The 19,809-nt window shown below is 40.8% G+C and overlaps 1 protein-coding gene across 2 annotated transcripts in view; it reads right to left on the bottom strand.

Moving 5' to 3' along the window:
- The window catches only part of LOC141497951 (BRCA1-A complex subunit Abraxas 1-like), a 31,762-nt gene extending 12,191 nt beyond the window's left edge, over positions 1-19,571 (bottom strand). Inside the window, exons 1-2 of one of the 2 annotated variants that reach the window (XM_074200835.1) lie at positions 19,291-19,571; positions 10,836-10,926 (exon numbers count right to left, since the gene is read on the bottom strand). In XM_074200835.1, the coding sequence (XP_074056936.1) occupies positions 10,836-10,926; positions 19,291-19,518 (319 nt within the window). In that variant the 5' untranslated portion in view covers positions 19,519-19,571. Of the gene's footprint in view, positions 1-10,835; positions 10,927-17,245; positions 17,401-19,290 lie in introns of those variants that run through there. The other variant, XM_074200836.1, reaches the window with a different exon arrangement.
- Positions 19,572-19,809: the final 238 nt, after the last annotated feature.

Raw genomic sequence — 19,809 nt, 5'->3', positions numbered from 1 at the left:
AATGGGTGCTAGGAACATGTGACATGTGAACTCCACTCTCATCTGAACTGTTCAACGGAGGGAAGGGAATAATACAGACATACAGCTTCTCTCAACAGGGAAATAGAAGGGAAAAGGGAGAAAGGGAAATAAAAAGGAAAATAGACTCAGGGAGAGGTTTTTAAAAAAACTAAAAAACCTCCCTTCCCTCCCTCCCTTCATTCCCTCTGTCCACATAATCAAATCCTTACCTGTGGATGTTTTGCCCAAAAGAATATAAATTTTGATCACTGAAACCTGGGATTTACAGGTTAGATCCCCCCGCTTCCCTACTTTTTTATTCTATCATAAAAACAAAACAAAGAAAAAAAATGGGGACTTTTAACTCTTTTGTCCCATATTGTTTCACTTATTTTTTCTTGAAATAAAGGAAAATCAGGTTTTGCTAAATTGGGATTCAAATGGAGCTGAATGATAATACCATGACCCAAATTACTCTGGCTTTCATTTGTTTGGTCAACAACAGGTCCCTGTCAAGTCTCACTTGGTCATTATTTGGGTTCTGATGGCTCAGAGTGGGTGTAAATAAGCCATTTTTCTGATTTGGTCAGAAACCCTGAGGGAAAAGATTGATTTTTTTTTAGGCAAAAGAGGCCATTTTTTGCCTCATTTCTTTCCTAGCCTTAATCACTGAATAGTCATTGCCTCAGACAAATTGAGACCTGGGAAAGACCTTAGCTTACAAAAGCGAAGGTCTCCCTATGCATCTGGGGTCATCTCCAGTTATCCTGACCTGTTTTTTGCCACTGGACCCAGATTGCTCTGAAGGAGACAGTGAGGGTGATAACTTTGTAAAACCCTGCCTTAAATCCAATTCTCTTGCAAGTAAAGAAATTACCTACCTAACATTATGTACCTCTTGAGAACAAAAAACAACAAACCGTATACTAGATCTATGGTGGTAATTTGACAACACACAGAATGACTGGCCTCTTGTGAGTAAACTCTAATTAACCCTAAAAAAATCTATTAATAAGAAAGCTGTTCAAGCCCTTCAAGATAGGTCAAAATGGGTACATGATTTAGTCGTAAATGTGATGCTGCTGGAAATAAAACTGACTGAGCTAAGTGTGACAAAAGGCCTTTGGACATAGAAATGTAGTCATGAGAGAATCCCTCCCTAGTCCTTAGACCTTGCTTGGTTGGAAACAGGCATGAGAAGATATGTCCCCATTTCCAGAGCCCCTGAATAGTCTTTTCTCCTTAGAATAGTTCTCCTTCTGATCTGTGGAGACTCCCAAAGATCATACTTGAACAGTTAGATCATCCCCTCAGCCTTTTCCCTTAGGACCCTAGCAGATCAAAGACCCCAACACCTAGACACCCGGGACTGAGGGGGAAGGGGAGTATCTGAATCTCTTATTTAAACTTACCCTGCTCTCCCTAAGGTAGGCAGTTACCTATACTAATTGTTTCCTACTGCTTCTGAGCAAATTCATAAAAACCTAAATTTAAAGGGGATCCTTTGTTCTTCTGTGTTCTCTCACCAAGGTACTAGACAAGGTACTAGAAACCACTGACTGAGAGGCTTAAGCCCCTTTGGGAAGGTTCCTCAGGTAAATAGCTACATCCAGGGTACCTGAAACCCCTGACTGAGGGGCTTTTGACCTTTTTGGGGTCCCTCTGGTAAAACACAATACTAAAGAGACTGCAATCCTCTCCATTCTGAGTTTGTGACTCCTAACCTTGTCTACTCTGAGTTCAATTAACCCAACACTTCTTAGTTTGGGGAAAAAAAAACATGTTTTGAACAAGTTTACAAGCCTGTAACAAATTTGTTTTCATCCTGTCTGGGGTCCCCTCTGGTCTCCTAAGTCCAGCATCCCCTAAGCATGTTTTTGTATCCTGCCTGGGTCCCCTCAGGTGTCTAAAGTCCAACCATCCCACTGAATGCATCCTTGCACCTGTAGAAAACATTTTGGTTTACACTTCCTTATTTAAGGATCCTACTGAGAAATAGTCTGTCAGTGAAATTTTTTTCACAAGATCCTTCTGCACCAGACCCCCGATAATACCATTCATCACAAAAATGGAAATTCTGAAAATCAACATAAGAGATTTATAAAACTGAAAGAAAAAAAAACTGGGTTAATAAACAAACCTAGGTGATAGTTTTCTTTTGTTTTTTTTTTCTTAAGAGTGGCAGGAGGGATTAATTTTAATCAAATCAACAGACGGTTTAAACTAAACTGGGGCAGCTAGGTGGCACAGTAGATAGAGCACTGGTTCTGGAGTCAGGAGCACCTGAGTTCAACTCTGACCTCAGACACTTAGCAATTACCTAGCTATGTCACCTTGGGCAAGCCACCTAACCCCACTGACTTTCAAACCCCCCCAAAAAAATTAAACTTAATTTTAAATTGTCAAACATTCAAAAAATTATTAAATTAACCAATAAAGAAAGAAATTATTAGAATACTATTTCCCCTACAATCTGTCAATAACATTAAAAGTTAAATAAAATGGATATTTAAAATCCAGATTACTATAACAAGTATAAGTACTCAAAATACCCATTTTTGGATTAAATTAAACAAGACATAAATGAACTCAAAAAGAAAACAACCTGAAGAACCAGAAGGATTTAAAAGCTAGTTCTATCAAATATTTAATTAATAATTAATTCCAATATTACATATGTTGTAGAGAAAATTAGCAAATTCTTTCTATGTTACAAATATGGCCTTCTACCTTAACAAGAGTTAGAATAGAGAAAAAAATACCATAAAAATAACAACCCAAAATTTTTAAATAAAATATGACAGGAACAACATATTCCAAAGACATTGATGACTGCAGATCTGGTTCAATATTAGAAACATAACTGGTTCTGGCCAAGATGGCGGAGAGAAGGCAGGCACAGTTCTAAAGTCTCCTGATCTCTTCCCCATCTACCACATGAAACAAACCTCTTAAAAGAAATCCGACTCAAAAAAACCCAGAAAGAAAAAACCCGAAAGAACATCTACCTCAGGATTTGTCTCCAGCAGGAGCTGTGGCTGAATTCAGGCGGGTGAGTCTGGGCCCAGAGGGAGGATCAGCCCCAATCAACCAGACTAGCAGCTGAATTGGAACCGGGAGTCTGAGGGCCCAAGAGCCAGACCGGCTGGATCAGAGGTGGGCTGGACTGTGGGGGCGTGAGTCTGTGGGGGTGTTGGAGCTGTCCCCTGGGAGATCCTGGACAGGGCTGGGGGGAGAATTCTGGAGCAGGGGAGTGGCGGACACCATCCCTGGGCTCCTCTGGTCTGAGTCCCATTACAACTCAGACTTCTCCCCTAACAAACAAATGCAAACTACTTCTGCCTCAGGCCCAAGTGTGTGAGCAGAAGAACCAGCCCAGCTGAGGAATGACCTCAGGCCAGGGTAAAGCCCACCACTGATTGAAGGCAAAAGAATTCAATAGCTCCAACTCCTCCCTTCAAGGAAAAGGAGAGGGCCTCAACCATGGTCACACGCACTCCAGAGAAAGCAACCAGCACCTCCTACTGGCCAGCCAGAGAAACCGCACTCAGTGAGTAAAGCCTTTAGCGATCCCAAGTCCCTGTGAAGCAGCCCCTCCAAAACTCAGGTCTCAGCAAAATAAAAAAGGGTCAGCGGAAAGGTGGATCCATAGAAAAATTCTTGGAAGGGAAAGACACTAACTCAGAGAAACCTGGAACCTCTGAGGAGAATACAATCTGGTCTTCAGCACAGAAAGACTTCCTTGAAGAAATAAGAAAGGAGTTTAAAAATCAACTAGAATACTTGGGGGAGACAATTAATACCCTGCAACAAGAAAACAAATTTCTCAGATCTTCAAATGGGCAAATGCAAAAAGAAATTAATTCTCTCAAAACCTCAATTGGTCAAATGGAAAGCTTTCAAAAGTAGAATTGACCAATTAGAAAAGGAGTTGCAAAAGGTTAACGAAGAAAACTCTTCCCCCCCAAAAAAGAATGGAGTCTACAGAAACTAATGACTCCAGGAGACAGCAAGAGTCAGTTAAACAAAATCAAAAAATAGAAAAAATAGAAGCAAATGTAAAATACCTCATCAACAAAACCACTGACCTCAAGAATAGATCGAGGAGGGGCAATCTGAAAATTATAGGACTTCCTGAAAACATTGAAAAGAAAAAAAATCCTGGACTTAATACTATAGGATCTAGTGATGGAAAACTGCCCTGATATCATGGAATCAGAGGGCAAAGTAGTTACTGAAAGAGTACATCGATCCCCACCAGAAAAAGATCCTAAAATGTAAACACCAAGGAATGTTGTGGCCAAACTGCAGAACTATCAGATAAAAGAGAAAATCCTGCAAGCAGCCAGAAAGAAACAATTTAAATATCAAGGAGCCACAGTAAGGATCACGCAGGACCTGGCTGCATCAACTTTAAGGGATTGAAGGTCCTGGAACGAGATATTTCGAAGAGCACGGGAGCTTGGAATGCAGCCAAGAATCTACTTTCCTGCAAAGCTTGAGCCTTCTCTTCCAGGGAAAAAGATGGACATTTAACGAAATGGAAGAATTCCAAAAATTTCTGATGAAAAGACCAGACCTAAAGAGAAAATTTGGGCATCACACAGAAGGTTCAAGAGACACATGAAAAGGTAAAAAAAGGGGGGAGGTAAAAGAAAAAAATTTCAATCCAGTAAGTTGAAACTGGCTATATCTCAGCATGGGGATAAAAAAAGATTCTCATAAACGTTCAGAAATGTAACTCTAACACAGAGAGAATACACCTAGCCAGAAATGATGGACATTCATGACCTATCCATGATACTACTATCTAATGGGAGGTAATTGGCTTTAACCCCACTTGGAAAAAATACTCTAATAACTCTCAGGAATTTTGACTCTGTTCGATAGAATATACAGAACTAAAAGGGACAGACACTTAGAATTTTCTATGACTTAGATAGAATGATCTAAAAAAAACACTACTGCCCTAAAAAGGAGGACAGGAAAGAGATGGGAGGAAGAAGGGGACTGAATGGGGGTAAATCTCATTACACTAAGAGGTACAAAAAACCTATGGTAATAGTGGAGAAGAAGGGAGCAGAGGAGAAACACCTGAATCTTCTTCTCATCAGACTTGGCTTAAAGTCAACCTACACATATTCAGTTAACTTATAAATAAAACATCTAACCTTTCAAGTATTAAAAGGGGAAAAGGGGAGGGGATGGAGAAAGGGAAGGGGAGTGGGGGAAATAACAAAAGGAAGGGAAGGGAAAAGGGAAAAAGGGAAAGGGGAAAGAAAGGGGAGGGCGTTATATAGGAGGGCAAACACACTGAAGGGGGTGGTTTTCAGAAACAAAAGACTGGGGAATATGGATAAAAGGGGGGTGAAGGGGGAAAATGCAAACAGAGGGAAGATAGCATGGAGGGCAATAAAGAATTAGTAATCATAACCTTGAATGTGAATGGGATGAACTCTCCCTTAAAATGTAAGCAAATAGCAGAGTGGATTAAAAACCAGAATGCTACAATCTGCTGCTTGCAGAAACTCATTTGAAGCAGAGAGATACATATAGAGTAAAGGTAAAAGGCTGGAGCAAAATATATTTTTCTTCAGCTGAAGTAAAAAAAAAAGCAGGGGTAGCAATGCTTATCTCAGACAAAGCAGCAGCAAAAATAGATAGCATTAAAAGAGATAAGGAAGGAAACTTTATCCATCTAAAAGTTACCATAGACAATAAAGTCATTTCAATATTGAATATATATGCACCCAGTGGGACAGCACCCAAATTCTTAGAGGAGAAGCTGAAAGAATTACAGGAAGACATAGACAGCAAAACTCTACTAGTGGGAGACCTCAACCTCCAGCTATCAGATCTACATAAATCGAATCATAAAACAAATAAGAAAGAAATTAGGGAGGTAAATAGATTGTTAGAAAAATTAGATATGGTAGACTTATGGAGGAAACTGAATGGGGATAGAAAGGAATATACCTTTTTCTCTTCAGTACATGGAACTTATACAAAAATTGACCATGTACTAGGACATAAAAACCTAATGATCAACTGCAGAAAGGCAGAAATAGTGAATACATCTTTCTCAGATCACAATGCAATAAAAGTCATATGCAATACTGGGCCAAGGAGATATAGACTCAGAACAAATTGGAAACTGAATAACCTCATTTTAAAAAATGAGTGGACCAAAAAACAAATTATAGAAAGAATTAACCATTTTATCCTAGATAATGATAATAATGAAACAACATACCAAAACCTATGGGATTCATTCAAAGCAACTCTCAGGGGATATAATATAGCTCTAAATGCTTGTATGAATAAATTGGAGAAAGAGGAAATCAATGAACTAAACATGCAACTAAAAAAAGTAGAGAAAGAACAAATCAAAAATCCCCAATTAAGTACCAAATTAGAAATTCTAAAAATTAAAAAAGTTAATAAAATTGAAAGCAAAAAAACTATTGAATTAATAAATAAAACCAAAAGTTGGTATTATGAAACCAATAAAATTGATAAACCTCTGGTCAATCTGATTAAAACAAAGAAAGAAGAAAACCAAATTGCTAGTATCATAAATGAAAAAGGTGAACTCACCACCAATGAGGAGGAAATTAAAGTAATAATTTGAAAGTATTTTGCCCAACTCTATGCCAATAAATTTGATAATCTAAGTGAAATGGATGAATATTTACAAAAATATAAGTTGCCCAGGTTAAATGAAGAAAAGATTAAATACCTAAACAACCCTATCTCAGAAAAAGAAATTCAACAAGCCATTACTGAACTCCCTAAAAAAAATCTCCAGGGCCTGATGAATTCACAAGTGAATTCTACCAAACATTTAAGGAACAATTGGTTCCAATCCTATATAAACTCTATGGAAAAATAGGGAAAGATGGAACTCTGCCTAGCTCTTTCTATGAAACCAATATGGTACTGTTACATAAACCAGGAAGAGTTAAAACAGAGAAAGAAAATTATAGACCTATCTCCCTGATGAATATAGATGCAAAAATCCTAAATAAAATCTTAGCAAAAGGATTACAACAAGTCATCACTAGGATAATACGTTATGATCAAGTAGGATTTATTCCAGGAATGCAGGGTTGGTTGAATATTAGGAAAACTGTTAGTATACTCAATCATATCAACAACAAACCTATCAGAAATCATATGATCCTATCAATAGATGCTGAAAAAGCTTTTGACAAAATACAGCATCCATTCCTATTAAAAACACTAGAGAGTGTAGGAAAAAATGGACTGTTCCTTAAAATAATTAGCAGTATCTATCTGAAGCTATCAACAAGCATTATATTCAATGGGGAGAGGCTAGAGGCATTCCCAATAAGATCAGGGGTGAAACAAGGGTGCCCATTATCACCACTATTATTCAATATTGTATTAGAAATGTTAGCATCAGCAATTAGAGAAGAAAAAGAAATTGAAGGAATTAGAATTGGAAAGGAAGAGACAAAACTCTCACTCTTTGCAGATGACATGATGGTCTACCTAGAGAATCCCAAGAAATCATCCAAAAAACTACTGGAAACAATTAGCAATTTTAGCAAAGTTGCAGGTTATAAAATAAACCCTCATAAATCCTCAACTTTTCTATATATGTCTAGCAAGAAACAGCAGAAAGAGCTAGAAAGAGAAATCCCATTCAAAGTAACCTCAGACAATATAAAATATTTGGGAGTCTATTTGCCAAGACAGACTCAGAATCTTTTTGAAAACAATTATAAAACACTTCTCACACAAATTAAATTAGATTTAAATAACTGGGAAAATATCAACTGCTGATGGATAGGCTGAGCTAATATAATAAAAATGACAATTCTACCAAAACTAAACTATCTGTTTAGTGCCCTACCAACCAAAATTCCTAAAAAATTACTTTAACGAGTTAGAAAAAATTTTAAGTAAATTTCATATGGAGAAATAAAAAGTCAAGAATTGCCAGGAGCTTAATGAAAAAAAGTGCAAAAGAAGGTGGCTTAGCCCTACCAGATCTAAAATATTATAAAGCATCAGTCATCAAAAATGTTTGATATTGGCTAAGAAATAGAGTGGTGGACCAGTGGAATAGACTAGGTGTAAAAGCAAGAGAGGATTATAGTAATCTGCTGTTTAATAAACCCAAAGAGCCTGGCCATTGGGATAAAAACTCCCTCTTTGATAAAAATTACTGGGAAAATTGTAAGTTAGTATTGAAGAAACTCAGATTAGACCAACATCTCACACCCTTTACAAGATAAGATCCAAATGGTTACAGGACATAGACATAAAAAACAATACTATAAGCAAATTAGAAGATCAAGGACTAGTCTACCTGTCAGATCTATGGAAAGGGGAACAGTTTATGACTAAGGAAGAGTTGGAGAACATCACCAAAAACCAATTAGATGATTTCGATTACATTAAATTAAAAAGCTTTTGCACAGATAAAACCAATGTAACCAAGATCAAAAGAAATGTAGTAAATTGGGAAAAGATCTTTACAACTGATTCTGACAAAGGACTCATTTCTAAAATATACAGAGAACTGAGTCATATTTTGAAACCAAAAAGCCATTCCCCAATTGACAAATGGTCAAAGGAGATGCAAAGGCAATTTACAGATGAGGAGATCAAAGCAATCCATAGGGATATGAAAAAATGCTCTAAATCATTAATTATTAGAGAAATGCAAATTAAAGCTTCTCTGAGGTACCACTTCACATCTCTCAGATTGGCCAGTATGACCAGGAGGTATAATGATCATTGTTGGAAGGGATGTGGGAAATCTGGGACACTATTCCACTGTTGATGGAGCTGTGAACTCATCCAACCCTTCTGGAGAGCTATTTGGAACTATGCCCAAAGGGCAACAAAAATGTACATAGCCTTTGACCCAGCAATACTACTACTGGGTCTATACCCTGAAGAGATGATGAAAAAGGGTAAAAACATTACTTGTACAAAAATATTTATAGCAGCCCTGTTTGTGGTGGCAAAGAATTGGAAATCCAGTAAATGTCCTTCAATTGGGGAATGGCTTAGCAAATTGTGGTATATGTATGTCATGGAACACTATTGTTCTTTTAGAAATCAGGAGGGACGGGATTTCAGGGAAACCTGGAGGGATTTGCATGAACTGATGCTGAGTGAGATGAGAAGAACCAGAAAAACACTGTACACCCTAACAGCAACATGGGAGTGATGTTCAAGCTTGAAGGACTTGCTCATTCCATCAGTGCAACAATCAGGAACAATTTTGGGTTGTCTACAAAGGAGAGTACCATCTGTATCCAGATAAGAACTGTGGAGTTTGAACAAAGTACAAGGACTATTCCCTTTAATTTAGAAAAAAAACAGATAGCTTATTGTCTGATCTTGTTACCTCTTAGACTTCTCTTTAAGGATATGATTTCTCTCTCATCACACCCAATTTGGATCAAGGTACAACATGGCAACAAAGTAAAGACTGACAGAGTGCATTCTGTGGGGGGGAGGGGGGAGGGAACCAAGACTGGGGGAAAATGTAAAACTCAAATAATATCTTTAATAAAAAATAAATTTAAATTTAAAAAAACAGAGAAAAAAGAAACATAACTGACAAGAATAACAACAGTAGCAACAACAAATCATATGCCTATATCACCATACAAAGAAAGTTTTTTGACAAGGTAAAATGTCTATTCCTGTCAAAATACATAAGAATCATAGGAGTAAGGGGATCTTACTTATTGTATCTAAAACCAAAAGTGAGCATTACATATCATAGGGATAAACTATAGTCTTTCCTATAAGATCAGGAGTAAAACAAGGAGCCCCACTATTTGATACAGTGATAGAAGTACTAGGACCAACAATAAGACAGAGAAATGAAAGTGAGAGAATAAGCGCAGTCAAAGAAGGAAACAAAATGATTGCTTTTGGCGTATCATATGATGGTTTCCTTAAAGAACAGTAGGGAATTGACTAAGACATTAATTGAAACTATTAACAACATCAGCAAAGTTAGAGAATATAAAACATATCCACATAAATCATTAGCATTACTATATATTACTAATAAAGCCCAGCAGGAAGAGATAAAGAAATCCCATTTAAATTGACCACAAAATGTATAAAATATTACAAACATGATAATTTTTTCATATTAATAACCAATTTTAAATATAGGACCCCAAAAGCCATCTTTTTGCTTGCTCATTCAAAGTCCAAGGACATTTCTGGCCTAGCCTCCAAATCTCCCCCACCCAGACCACCTTATCTAGGTGAAATTCTTACTGCATCCTCAGCACTACTCAAATTCAACTAGGACTGGATGGAGAATAGATTCTTGTATAAACTACTGGAGGCAGAATGATCTAGGAATGCTGACATTATGAAAGTTACTTCCCCCAGCCTCTCATTAAAAAAAAAAAGCTCACCTCTCATTAAAATATTCATTCTCTCATTAACTATTAAGCAAACTGAGTTGATTTTTACCCTCAGGCACACCTCCCTTTTCCAAAGGTATTTAAAACATTCAAGGTTCTCCAGTCACAAAAGAAGTCACTGACCCCAATTTATTGATTATTTGCTAGTACAATTCAAAAATTGATTATTAATTACCCAGAAACAGTCTCTCAAACTTTTCATTTGTAATTCTTTCTGTGCCTTTGTCTTTAGTTTTTTCCTACTTTTGCCAAGCACTGTCTAATACGTTTATGTGAGGGAAAAGGAAGGTATTCATTTTATCTATAATCTCCATTGAAAATATTTTTAAAATTATCTTACAAATGCTTTAAAATAAAATTTATACTGATTAGACACACAGATAATACATAGTATAGACTCACTGATTGTTTGAACAACTTGAACGTCACTCAATGAAGGGTCTGTAGGGCAGCTGCTTAATTCACCGTTTATTTCCCCAAGAAGAAAACCTTCCTAGAGAGATACAAAAAAGAAGCAATACATGAAATAAACTAATATTGAGATATTTTTACTCATTCATTCCAACCTACAATGTGCTAATACAAAAGAGGATACAAAAGAAACCTCACTTGGCCTAGCTGGAGAGAAAGCATGCATTAGTTAAATAACAGAAGCCAGTATGTTAAAATGAATGGTATGAGTAAGTATTGTCAAAATTGTGATAAGGGGAAGATTAACATGGACTCTATTGCTGGAGATTATCATGTTTCTTGCTCCCTAATGTTCTTAAGCAACTCAAAACTCACTACAACCAAAACAAACCCCATTTTCTTCCCCTTTTACCTACCCTTTCTCCAAACTTTCCTATTTCTGTTAAAGGTACCACCAATCTTCCTCTCAGACACACTTGACAATTTGGAATCAACGATCCCCTCTGCCACCCCTTAAGTTTCTAATCCATCACCCAGGCTTTTCAGTTTTATCTCAGCCATCTTTTCTATCCATATTTTCCCCCCTCACATTAGAATCTAATCCACCTCCTCCTTTTTCCTTTGCTCCTTTTTTTAGGTTTTTGCTAGGCAATGGGGTTAAGTGGCTTGCCCAGGGCCACACAGCTAGGTAATTATTAAGTGTCTGAGACCGGATTTGAACCCAGGTACTCCTGACTCCAGGGCTGGTGCTTTATCCACTGCACCACCTAGCCGCCCTTCCTTTGCTCCTGTTTTCAATCCATTCCCAGAGTTGCCAAAATCATTTTCCCAAATCACAAATCTAATCGTGCTAATCCCTGTTCACAAATCTCAAAAGGTTTTCCACTGCCTCAAAGAAAAATGCCAACTTAACTTGACATTTAAAACCTTTCAGAATGGCTCCAGACTACCTTTCCAGATTTAGGTCACACACATTTTATACACTAACCTCCTCTACATTCCCTGAACTCATTATTCCATCTCTCACCTGCATGCCTATGAGGAAGCTATTTTTTATACCTAGAATGCTTAGCTTCGTCTCATTCCTAAATTACACAGAAAATTGCATCAAATTTATAAGTTTCTAAGTCATTCCCCAGTTGTTAATTGGTCAAAAGCTATGAACGGTTTTCAAATGAAGAAATTAAAGCTATAATGGAATTATATGAAACAATGCTCCAAATTAATACTGGAGATATGAAAATTTAAACAACTATCAAGTTCTACTTCACACTATCAGATTGGCTAAGATGACAAAAAGGAAAAATGATCACTGTTGGAGAGATTGTAGGATTGGGACATTAATGCACTGTTGGTAGAATTGTAAAGTGATCCAACCATTCTAAAGAGCAATATAGTACTATGTCCAGAGAACAAAAGAACTGATCAAATGCTTTGACCAAGCAATTCCAATTCCTATATCCAGAAGAATTAAAAATGGGAAAAGTCTCACATATTTCAAATTATTCATAGTTCTTTTTGTAATGGAAAAGCATTGGAAATTAAGGGATACCCATCTATTGGGGAATGGTTGAACAAGTATGGTATATGAATGCTATGGAATACTATTGTTCTATAAGAAACCATGAATGGTTGGACTCTAGAGAAGCCCTGAATGAATTACAAGAACTGATGTGAGTGAAGGGAGCAGAACCCAGAGAACATTGTCCACATTAACAACAGATTGATCAACTGATGGATGCACCTCCTCTCAAGCAATTCAGAGAGCTAAGATAACCCTAGAAGACTGTCTATGAACAATGCCATCCCCATCTAGAGGACGAAAATAACAAAACAAAACAAAAACCCTATAGAATCTGAGTAGAAAACTCTAATCACTTTTTGTAAGGTTTTTGCAAGGCAATGGGGCTAAGTGGCTTGCTCAAGGCCACACAGCTAGGTAATTATTAAGTGTCTGAAGATGGTTTTGAACTCAGGCACTCCTGACTCCAGGGCCTGTGCTATATCCACTGAACCACCCAGGTGCCCCCACATTCACTTTTTAAACATTTTTTTTCTTTCATATCTCATGGTTTTCTTTCTTTTCCCTTAATCCTAATTCCTCATACCAAAAATAACTAATCTGTAAATATGTTAAACACAAATGTGTATATACAATATTCACTTGACTGTTCACTGCTGATGGGAATAGGGTAGGGAAGGAAATTATGTAATTTAAAAATATGAATATGCAAGTGGATGAATGTTGACAAACTTTTATAACATATAATTGGAAAAATAAAATAATATATCAATTGTGGAAAAAAAGAATGATTGGCTTCCTTCCATACTCAACTAAGGGACCAATATGTTGTGAAATCTTTCCTGATTCCTCTTGTTTTTAAGCATTCTCCTCAAATTGTCTTGTATTTTATTTCTGTTTGCACTGGAATATGAACTGTTTGAAGGTAGGGGCTTTTTGGATGTCTTTGTAACTACCCAGCACCTAAAGGTTAAAATTAATTATCTGAAACAAAATAATCCTGAGGTATAGTTTCCAAGTGAAAATGATTTCATAGAAAGGCTATCAAGTTACCATTAAGTCAGGTAAACTAATTCCTCAGGAAATAGTGACTAAGGAGTGATGTATGGAGCCCATTTTTATAACAGATAAAAGGAATAAAAAGAAATTTAGGAAACTTGTTTTGAGCTTAATTCAACTGGGCAAGCCATTTTATTTGAGTTTACTTTACCCAGGTTTTCTTAAGCCAAATTCTCGAAGTGAGATTATCCCAGAAGTCCTTGCCCTACAGGTGAGGCCTTTTTGTAACCAGGAAGTTTAAGTGGGAAACAGAAAATTATAAGTCATGTCCTGGTCCCACCCCACTCCCTGTGGCCCAATCTTCAAACTGCTAACCTTGGAAGTTTCTATTTGACTTAAGACTAAAGGGGAAAAAAAAAACATTATCCACTTAAAATGGAAAGAGGAACTTAACTTTTAGTCACCCCTTCCCTTTTCCCAGCTGCCAAAAAGGGGAACTTAGCCTTTAAAAAGAATCTTCTATACCTATGATTGTTTTAATCCTACAAAGATATAGGTCTTACTCTACTTTAAAAGATAAAAGTCATATAAATATACTTATTTACTAAATCTCTAGGTAACCTAGACTTAAGAGAACATCTATGTTAGTTTGTGTCACTGCTTTTCCTACAGAAGGGAGCTTCATCCTGTAAACTAAAAGTCAATCCAAGGCATAAATACTGATTTTCCTTGTCCTAGCACAGTGCTTGCATAAAGAAAGCTCTTTATGTTTATTGAACGAATGACTGCAGCAGGACCATAACTGAAAGCCTGAAGGGAGGATTTAGTCAATCAACATTTATCATAGTATCAAACACTGCCAATCACAAGCCACCATATGCCAGGCATTATGCTCAGTGCTGAGAATGCAAATAAAGTTTTAAAAAAACCCAAAACAAGCAGTCTCTGTTCTCAAGGACTTTCCAGTCTAATTGGGAAAAGGACATTCCTGGTAGAAGCTAGATGGGCAAAGGCTGGGAATCAAGAATGAGGATAACAGGGTCAGGAGGTGGTAAGATGCCTACTGTGGCTACAAGTATAATTTCCTGGCATATAGGTACAAGGTATTAAAAACGTGGAGACATCTGCATGCTGAGAGGAGTTCAAACTTTATTCTCTGAGGAACGAGGGTTCATTGGAGGTTGTCAAACCATATCAATCAACAACTAGTTATTAAGTACCTACTTTGTGTTGGGGGTGGTTAAGAAAATTCAGTATTTGCCTTAAATAAAATTGGGGCATTGGAGGAAGGAGGAACTAGGAGCTGGGGGGAGGGAGATTGTGTAAAGCATTACAGTGATGATTGAGCTGAGCTTTGAAGGGCACTAGGGGTTCTGAGAGGCAGGTATAAGGGACAGCTGATATAAAGGTGAAGACAGGAGAGGGGATGTTTAGAAGTTTTCCAAGTAGGACAGGAAATGGGTTGTGTGAAAGTAAGGAGGGAATTTGAAACAGAAGGAAGAAGCAAGTCAATTAACAGTTTACTGTATATGTCAAACTAAAGAGTTTGTTTTTGACTTCAAATCCCACTGAAACTTTGTGAGCATCAGTCATGGTCACACCTATTTGAATGAACTAGAGATGAGAAAGCCATAAGTCAGGAGGCTACTGAAATTTCTGTAAGAAATCTACCAAAGAGGTCTTTAACTAATTGGGGAAGGGGTGGGGTTGAGAGAAGGGAGGGAAGGGGAGAAGATGGAAAAAACCTTTTTTTGATTATCTTTTATTTTGAAGTCAGTCATTTCCATCCACATTTACCCTGATAACAAATAAAATTATTGTCATAAAACCAGCTAATTTGGCAAGAGCATATACAACATTCCAATTCTATAGCCCCCCCTATGGAAAGAATCTCTTCTCTTGAATCATTTATAATTGATCACTGTAATTAAATGTGTCAGTATGTGCTTCCACTTCCACATCAACTCTCAAGATTTGGGTGTGAGGAAGAGTACATTTAAAATCTGGGTTGATTGGAAGGATAGTGGTGCCCTTCACATAAAAATCAAACTTAGCAGAGAAGTGGTGTGACAGAATTAAGTGATGGAGAAGATTAATTTATGTGGATTGAAGAGAGGAAGAGATGGTGAGATTGGGAGAAATGTGTTGTCTGAAAGAAAATATGGGTATGGGAGTCAATTATTTTAAATGGGTTAAAAGGTTTTTTTTTATTCTTTAGGCTTTTTTTTCTAATCAAGGAGGCAGGCATACTCCTGAAAATTTAAAATAAATGTATATATAGGTCTAAAAACTTTTTCACCCTTATACAATGCCCAGTGTTTTACCATAGCACTAAGGTACTTAGCTTTATTATTTAAGCATTTTTCTTCATTGTCCAACAGGAAAAAAAAGTAGCACTTTGACAAATCAAGAAAAACTCAGTATTTCTAAGTGCCAGCCTCAAGTGATTTGGACTGCTGCTTAGAATTATCACCTTCAAAGGAGAGACAATGCTAATGATGAACTGCTGATACTTTTGGAAGACTATGACAAAGGTGAGGTAAGAACCATGTGCCAATTGATAAAAGGTCAGTGGAGGCAAGGAAGCAGTTTTCAGAGGCAGAAAAACCAAGGAATCAAGGGTCACAAGAAAGAAAAGAAACAAAACCCTCTCCTAATCACTGCATGGATCAACAGAAATGAAAGCAACTGAGAGTCTACCTCAGGACAAAATTGGGTAATGACAAATGTTGGAGGAGCTGTAGGAAAATGGGCAAAGTTATCTATCAACCATTGGGTGGGGCAGTGGGCTGGTGCAGCTAATATGGAAAAGATTTTAGACCCATGGTCCCAAAGTCACTAGTAACTGTGATTAACCTATAAACTAGAGCTGTTACTCCTATACCTACACTTCCAAAGATGTCAAAAAAAGGGGGAAAGGATGCAGCTTGTGGCAAGGAAATAGACACGAAGGGACTGCTGAACAAATTATAACGTGTGTATGAGATTTTGAGCAACCTGGGTGAAATGAGTGGATGAAGCAATTTTGTACTGTACCATTATTCATTATCAAGAAAAATCATTTTGATTTTTCCCTGACAGGGCAATGTCCACATTTCAGAGGACCAAAGATGAAGGTAGCCATCCTCTGGATTGAGATGCAGAACTAGACATACACTTGGGGATATGGCCAATGCCATTTTTCTTTCCCTGAGAAGCAATTTTTTTTCTGTTTCTTTCTTTTAGGGGGACTGGGGAGAGGTGGCCAGAGAAAATGTTAGTCAACTGAATAAATAACACTCCCAGTCCAACAAAGGGGGGTTAGGGCCTGTGGGTGGAAATGCTGTGGCCAACCCTCCCCTCATCATCTGTGAAATATTTAAGAAAATGAAAATCTACCGACGTGTATGAACACGTACACACGCAGACACACAATCATCGAGGACACTCATGTGTGGTTTCGAAATCAATAAGCAGCCCTCGGAATCCCTGGGCTGTGCTGAGAGTCCTCTGAGACCCACTGAGCAGGGGGTGTGCAGAGGAGGCTCCTGAGGTCCGCCCCTGAGGGGGCTGGGCCTTCCTCAATCTGGAGAAGAGGCCGGATCCTGGCCTGGCAGGGTGGAGCTGGGTTCACCTCCCCAGCCCCCCAGACCTCTCCCCTGGCTCCCCTACCCCTCCCCTTTCCCGTCTCCGGCGTCCCCTCCCCCCACTGCCCTCTCTTGGTCTCTCCCGCGTCCCTTGCCCCCGCTGTCCTCCCTTGGTCTCTCCCGTGTCCCCCTCCCCGCGCCCTCCCTTCCTCTCTCCCGCGTCCCCTCCCCACCCGCTGCCATGCCCTCCCCGCCCCCTGCTAGCGGCTCGCCAATGGCTCCCCGGCCGTGGCCTTGACTCCTCACGGCCTCACCGCGTCCCCGTTGGAGTTAAGGTTCTGGAAAGCGAGGGCGCTGAACAGGAAGCCCGAGAGCATGGCCGATGTCTTCTCGAACTCCATGGCTCCAGCCAGCACCCAGCCTAGGCCTTCTAGCCTCCGGCCACGGACCTGCCGCCCGCCCCCTTCTCTTCCGGCTGATGCACACAACCCATTCTGCGCAGGCGCGTGAGAGCCCGGGAAAAGGCTGGCGCGATCAGCGGCGCAAGGCCGAGAGCGCCCTCTGCCGGCAAACGCGCCGCAGCCCAATGTCCTGACTGATAAAAGATCCCCTTGGCCAGAATGGTTTCGGGGTCATCTGACTTGATCGGGTCACGTGGTGGGACCTGAAGGCCTGCTGGGTGTCTTCCCTGTGTCCCAGAGGAGGAAAATTGGATGTGAGGGGACGGACAGGTCCAGTTTCCTGCTCCAAGTAGAGAGACCCATCCTAGGTAGAGGGACTCATCCCAGGAAGAGGGATCTATTACAAGGTGAGGAATCGACCCCTGGTAGAGGGACCCATCCCAGGGAGAGGGACCCACACCAAGTAGGGGGAGCCACCTCACGTAGATAGACCTGTCCCAGGTAGAGGCACCCACCCTAGGTAGAGGGACCCAGCCCAGCTAGAGGGACCCATCCCACGTAGAGGGATACATCCCAGGTAGAGGGACATGTCCTGGGTAGAGGGACCTATTGCAAGTAGAGGGACTCGTCCCAGGTAGAGAGACCCACCTAAGGTAGAGAAATTCGTCCCAGGAAGAGGGATCTATCCACCCCTGGTAGAGGGACCCATCCGAAGGAGAGGGACCCAGTGCAGATAGAGGGACCCATCCCAGGTGCAGGGACCCACACCAGGTACAGGGACCCGTCTCAGGTAGATAGACCTGTCCCAGGTAGAGGGACACGTCTCATGCAGAGGGACCCACCCCAGGTAGAGGAACCTATCCCAGGTAGAGTAACCTATCCCAGGTAGAGGGACCCACCTAAGGTAGAGAAACCCATCCCAGGGAAAGGGATCTATTACAGGTTGAGGAATTTACCCTGGTAGAGGGACCCATCCCAGGGAGAGGGACCCACACCAGGTAGGGGGACCCACCTCACGTAGACAGACCTGTCCCAGGTAGAGGCACCCACCCTAGGTAGAGGGACCCAGCCCAGCTAGAGGGACCCAGCCCACATACAGGGATATATCCCAGGTAGAGGGATATGTCCTAGGTAGAGGGACCTATTGCAAGTAGAGGGACTCGTCCCAGGTAGAGGGACCCACCTAAGGTAGAGAAACTTGTCCCTGGAAGAGGGATCTATCCACCCCCGGTAGAGGGACCCATCCGAAGGAGAGGGACCCAGTGCAGATAGAGGGACCCATCCCAGGTACAGGGACCCACACCAGGTACAGGGACCCGTCTCAGGTAGATAGACCTGTCCCTGGTAGAGGGACCCATCTCAGGTAGAGGGACATATCCCAGGTAGAGAGACCCACTCCAGGAAGAGGGTGCTATTAAAGATAGAAGAACCCATCCCAGGGAGAGGGATCTATTACAACGTGAGGAATTCACCCCTGGTAGAGGGACCCAGCGCACATAGAAGGACCCAACCACATAGAGGGACCCACACCAGGTAGGGGGACCCATCTCAGGTAGGCTTATCCCAGGTAGAGGGACAAGTCCCAGCTAGCAGGACACACCCTAACTAAAAGGACCCAGGCCAGGCAGAAGGACTTGTCCCAGATAGAGGGGAGGCTGCCGTTCCTTGGTCTTTCCCATCCTTACCCCGCCTGCCCTCCCTTCTTGTCTGTCAGACGTCTCCCCCCACAATTGTCCTCCCTTGGTCTGTCCCACATCCCCCTTGGTCTCAACCTCGTCCCCTCCCCTCTGCCCTCCCCTTTTCTCTCTCGCATCTCCTCACCCCGCCTCCCTTTTTCTTTCCCGCATCCCCTCCCCCCGCTGCTCGTCTCTTCCCCCCCCCCCCCCCCCCCCCCCGCCACTGCCTCGGCTGGCGGCTTGCCAATGGCTCACCACCACCTTGATTCCTCCAGGACTCACCGTCTCATCCTTGGAGTTGAGGCTCTGGAAAGTGAGGGCGCTGAACAGGAAGCCCGACAGTATAGCCTTCTCGCTCTCCAAGACTATGGGCTCCCAGCGACTTTTATCTTTGGCTTTCCGGCCTGCGCTTTTGGTTCTACCACTCTGGCGTGCGCCTGTCCGGCTGTGGAGCTGTCTGCATATCTGACTTCCACTGGGCTTGGAGGTGCTTTCCTGCCCAGACTCCATTCTGGCACGCCCCGTCTAGCCCTTCCAGCCTCCCGCCAGGAACCTGCCTCCTGCGCCACCAGTCTCCCACGAGGATCTGCCTCCTGCACCCTTCTCTTCCGGGTGATGTCGAGCAAGACCCGTTCTGCGCAGGTGCACGAGAACCCGGAAAACACTGGCGCGATCAGCGGCCTAAAGCCCAGAGAGCCCTCTGCCAGCAGATGCAACGCAGCCCCATATCCTAATTGACAAAAGATGAGAGTGGGCCATTTTTCCAACACAAGGCAACTAGAAAGACAGAAAGAGAGCTAA

The sequence above is a fragment of the Macrotis lagotis genome, chromosome X (genome assembly GCF_037893015.1).
Source record: "Macrotis lagotis isolate mMagLag1 chromosome X, bilby.v1.9.chrom.fasta, whole genome shotgun sequence".
NCBI lineage: Eukaryota > Metazoa > Chordata > Mammalia > Peramelemorphia > Peramelidae > Macrotis > Macrotis lagotis.
Note: the sequence above shows the minus strand (reverse complement) of the source record. Positions and strands in the feature narration are given on the sequence as shown.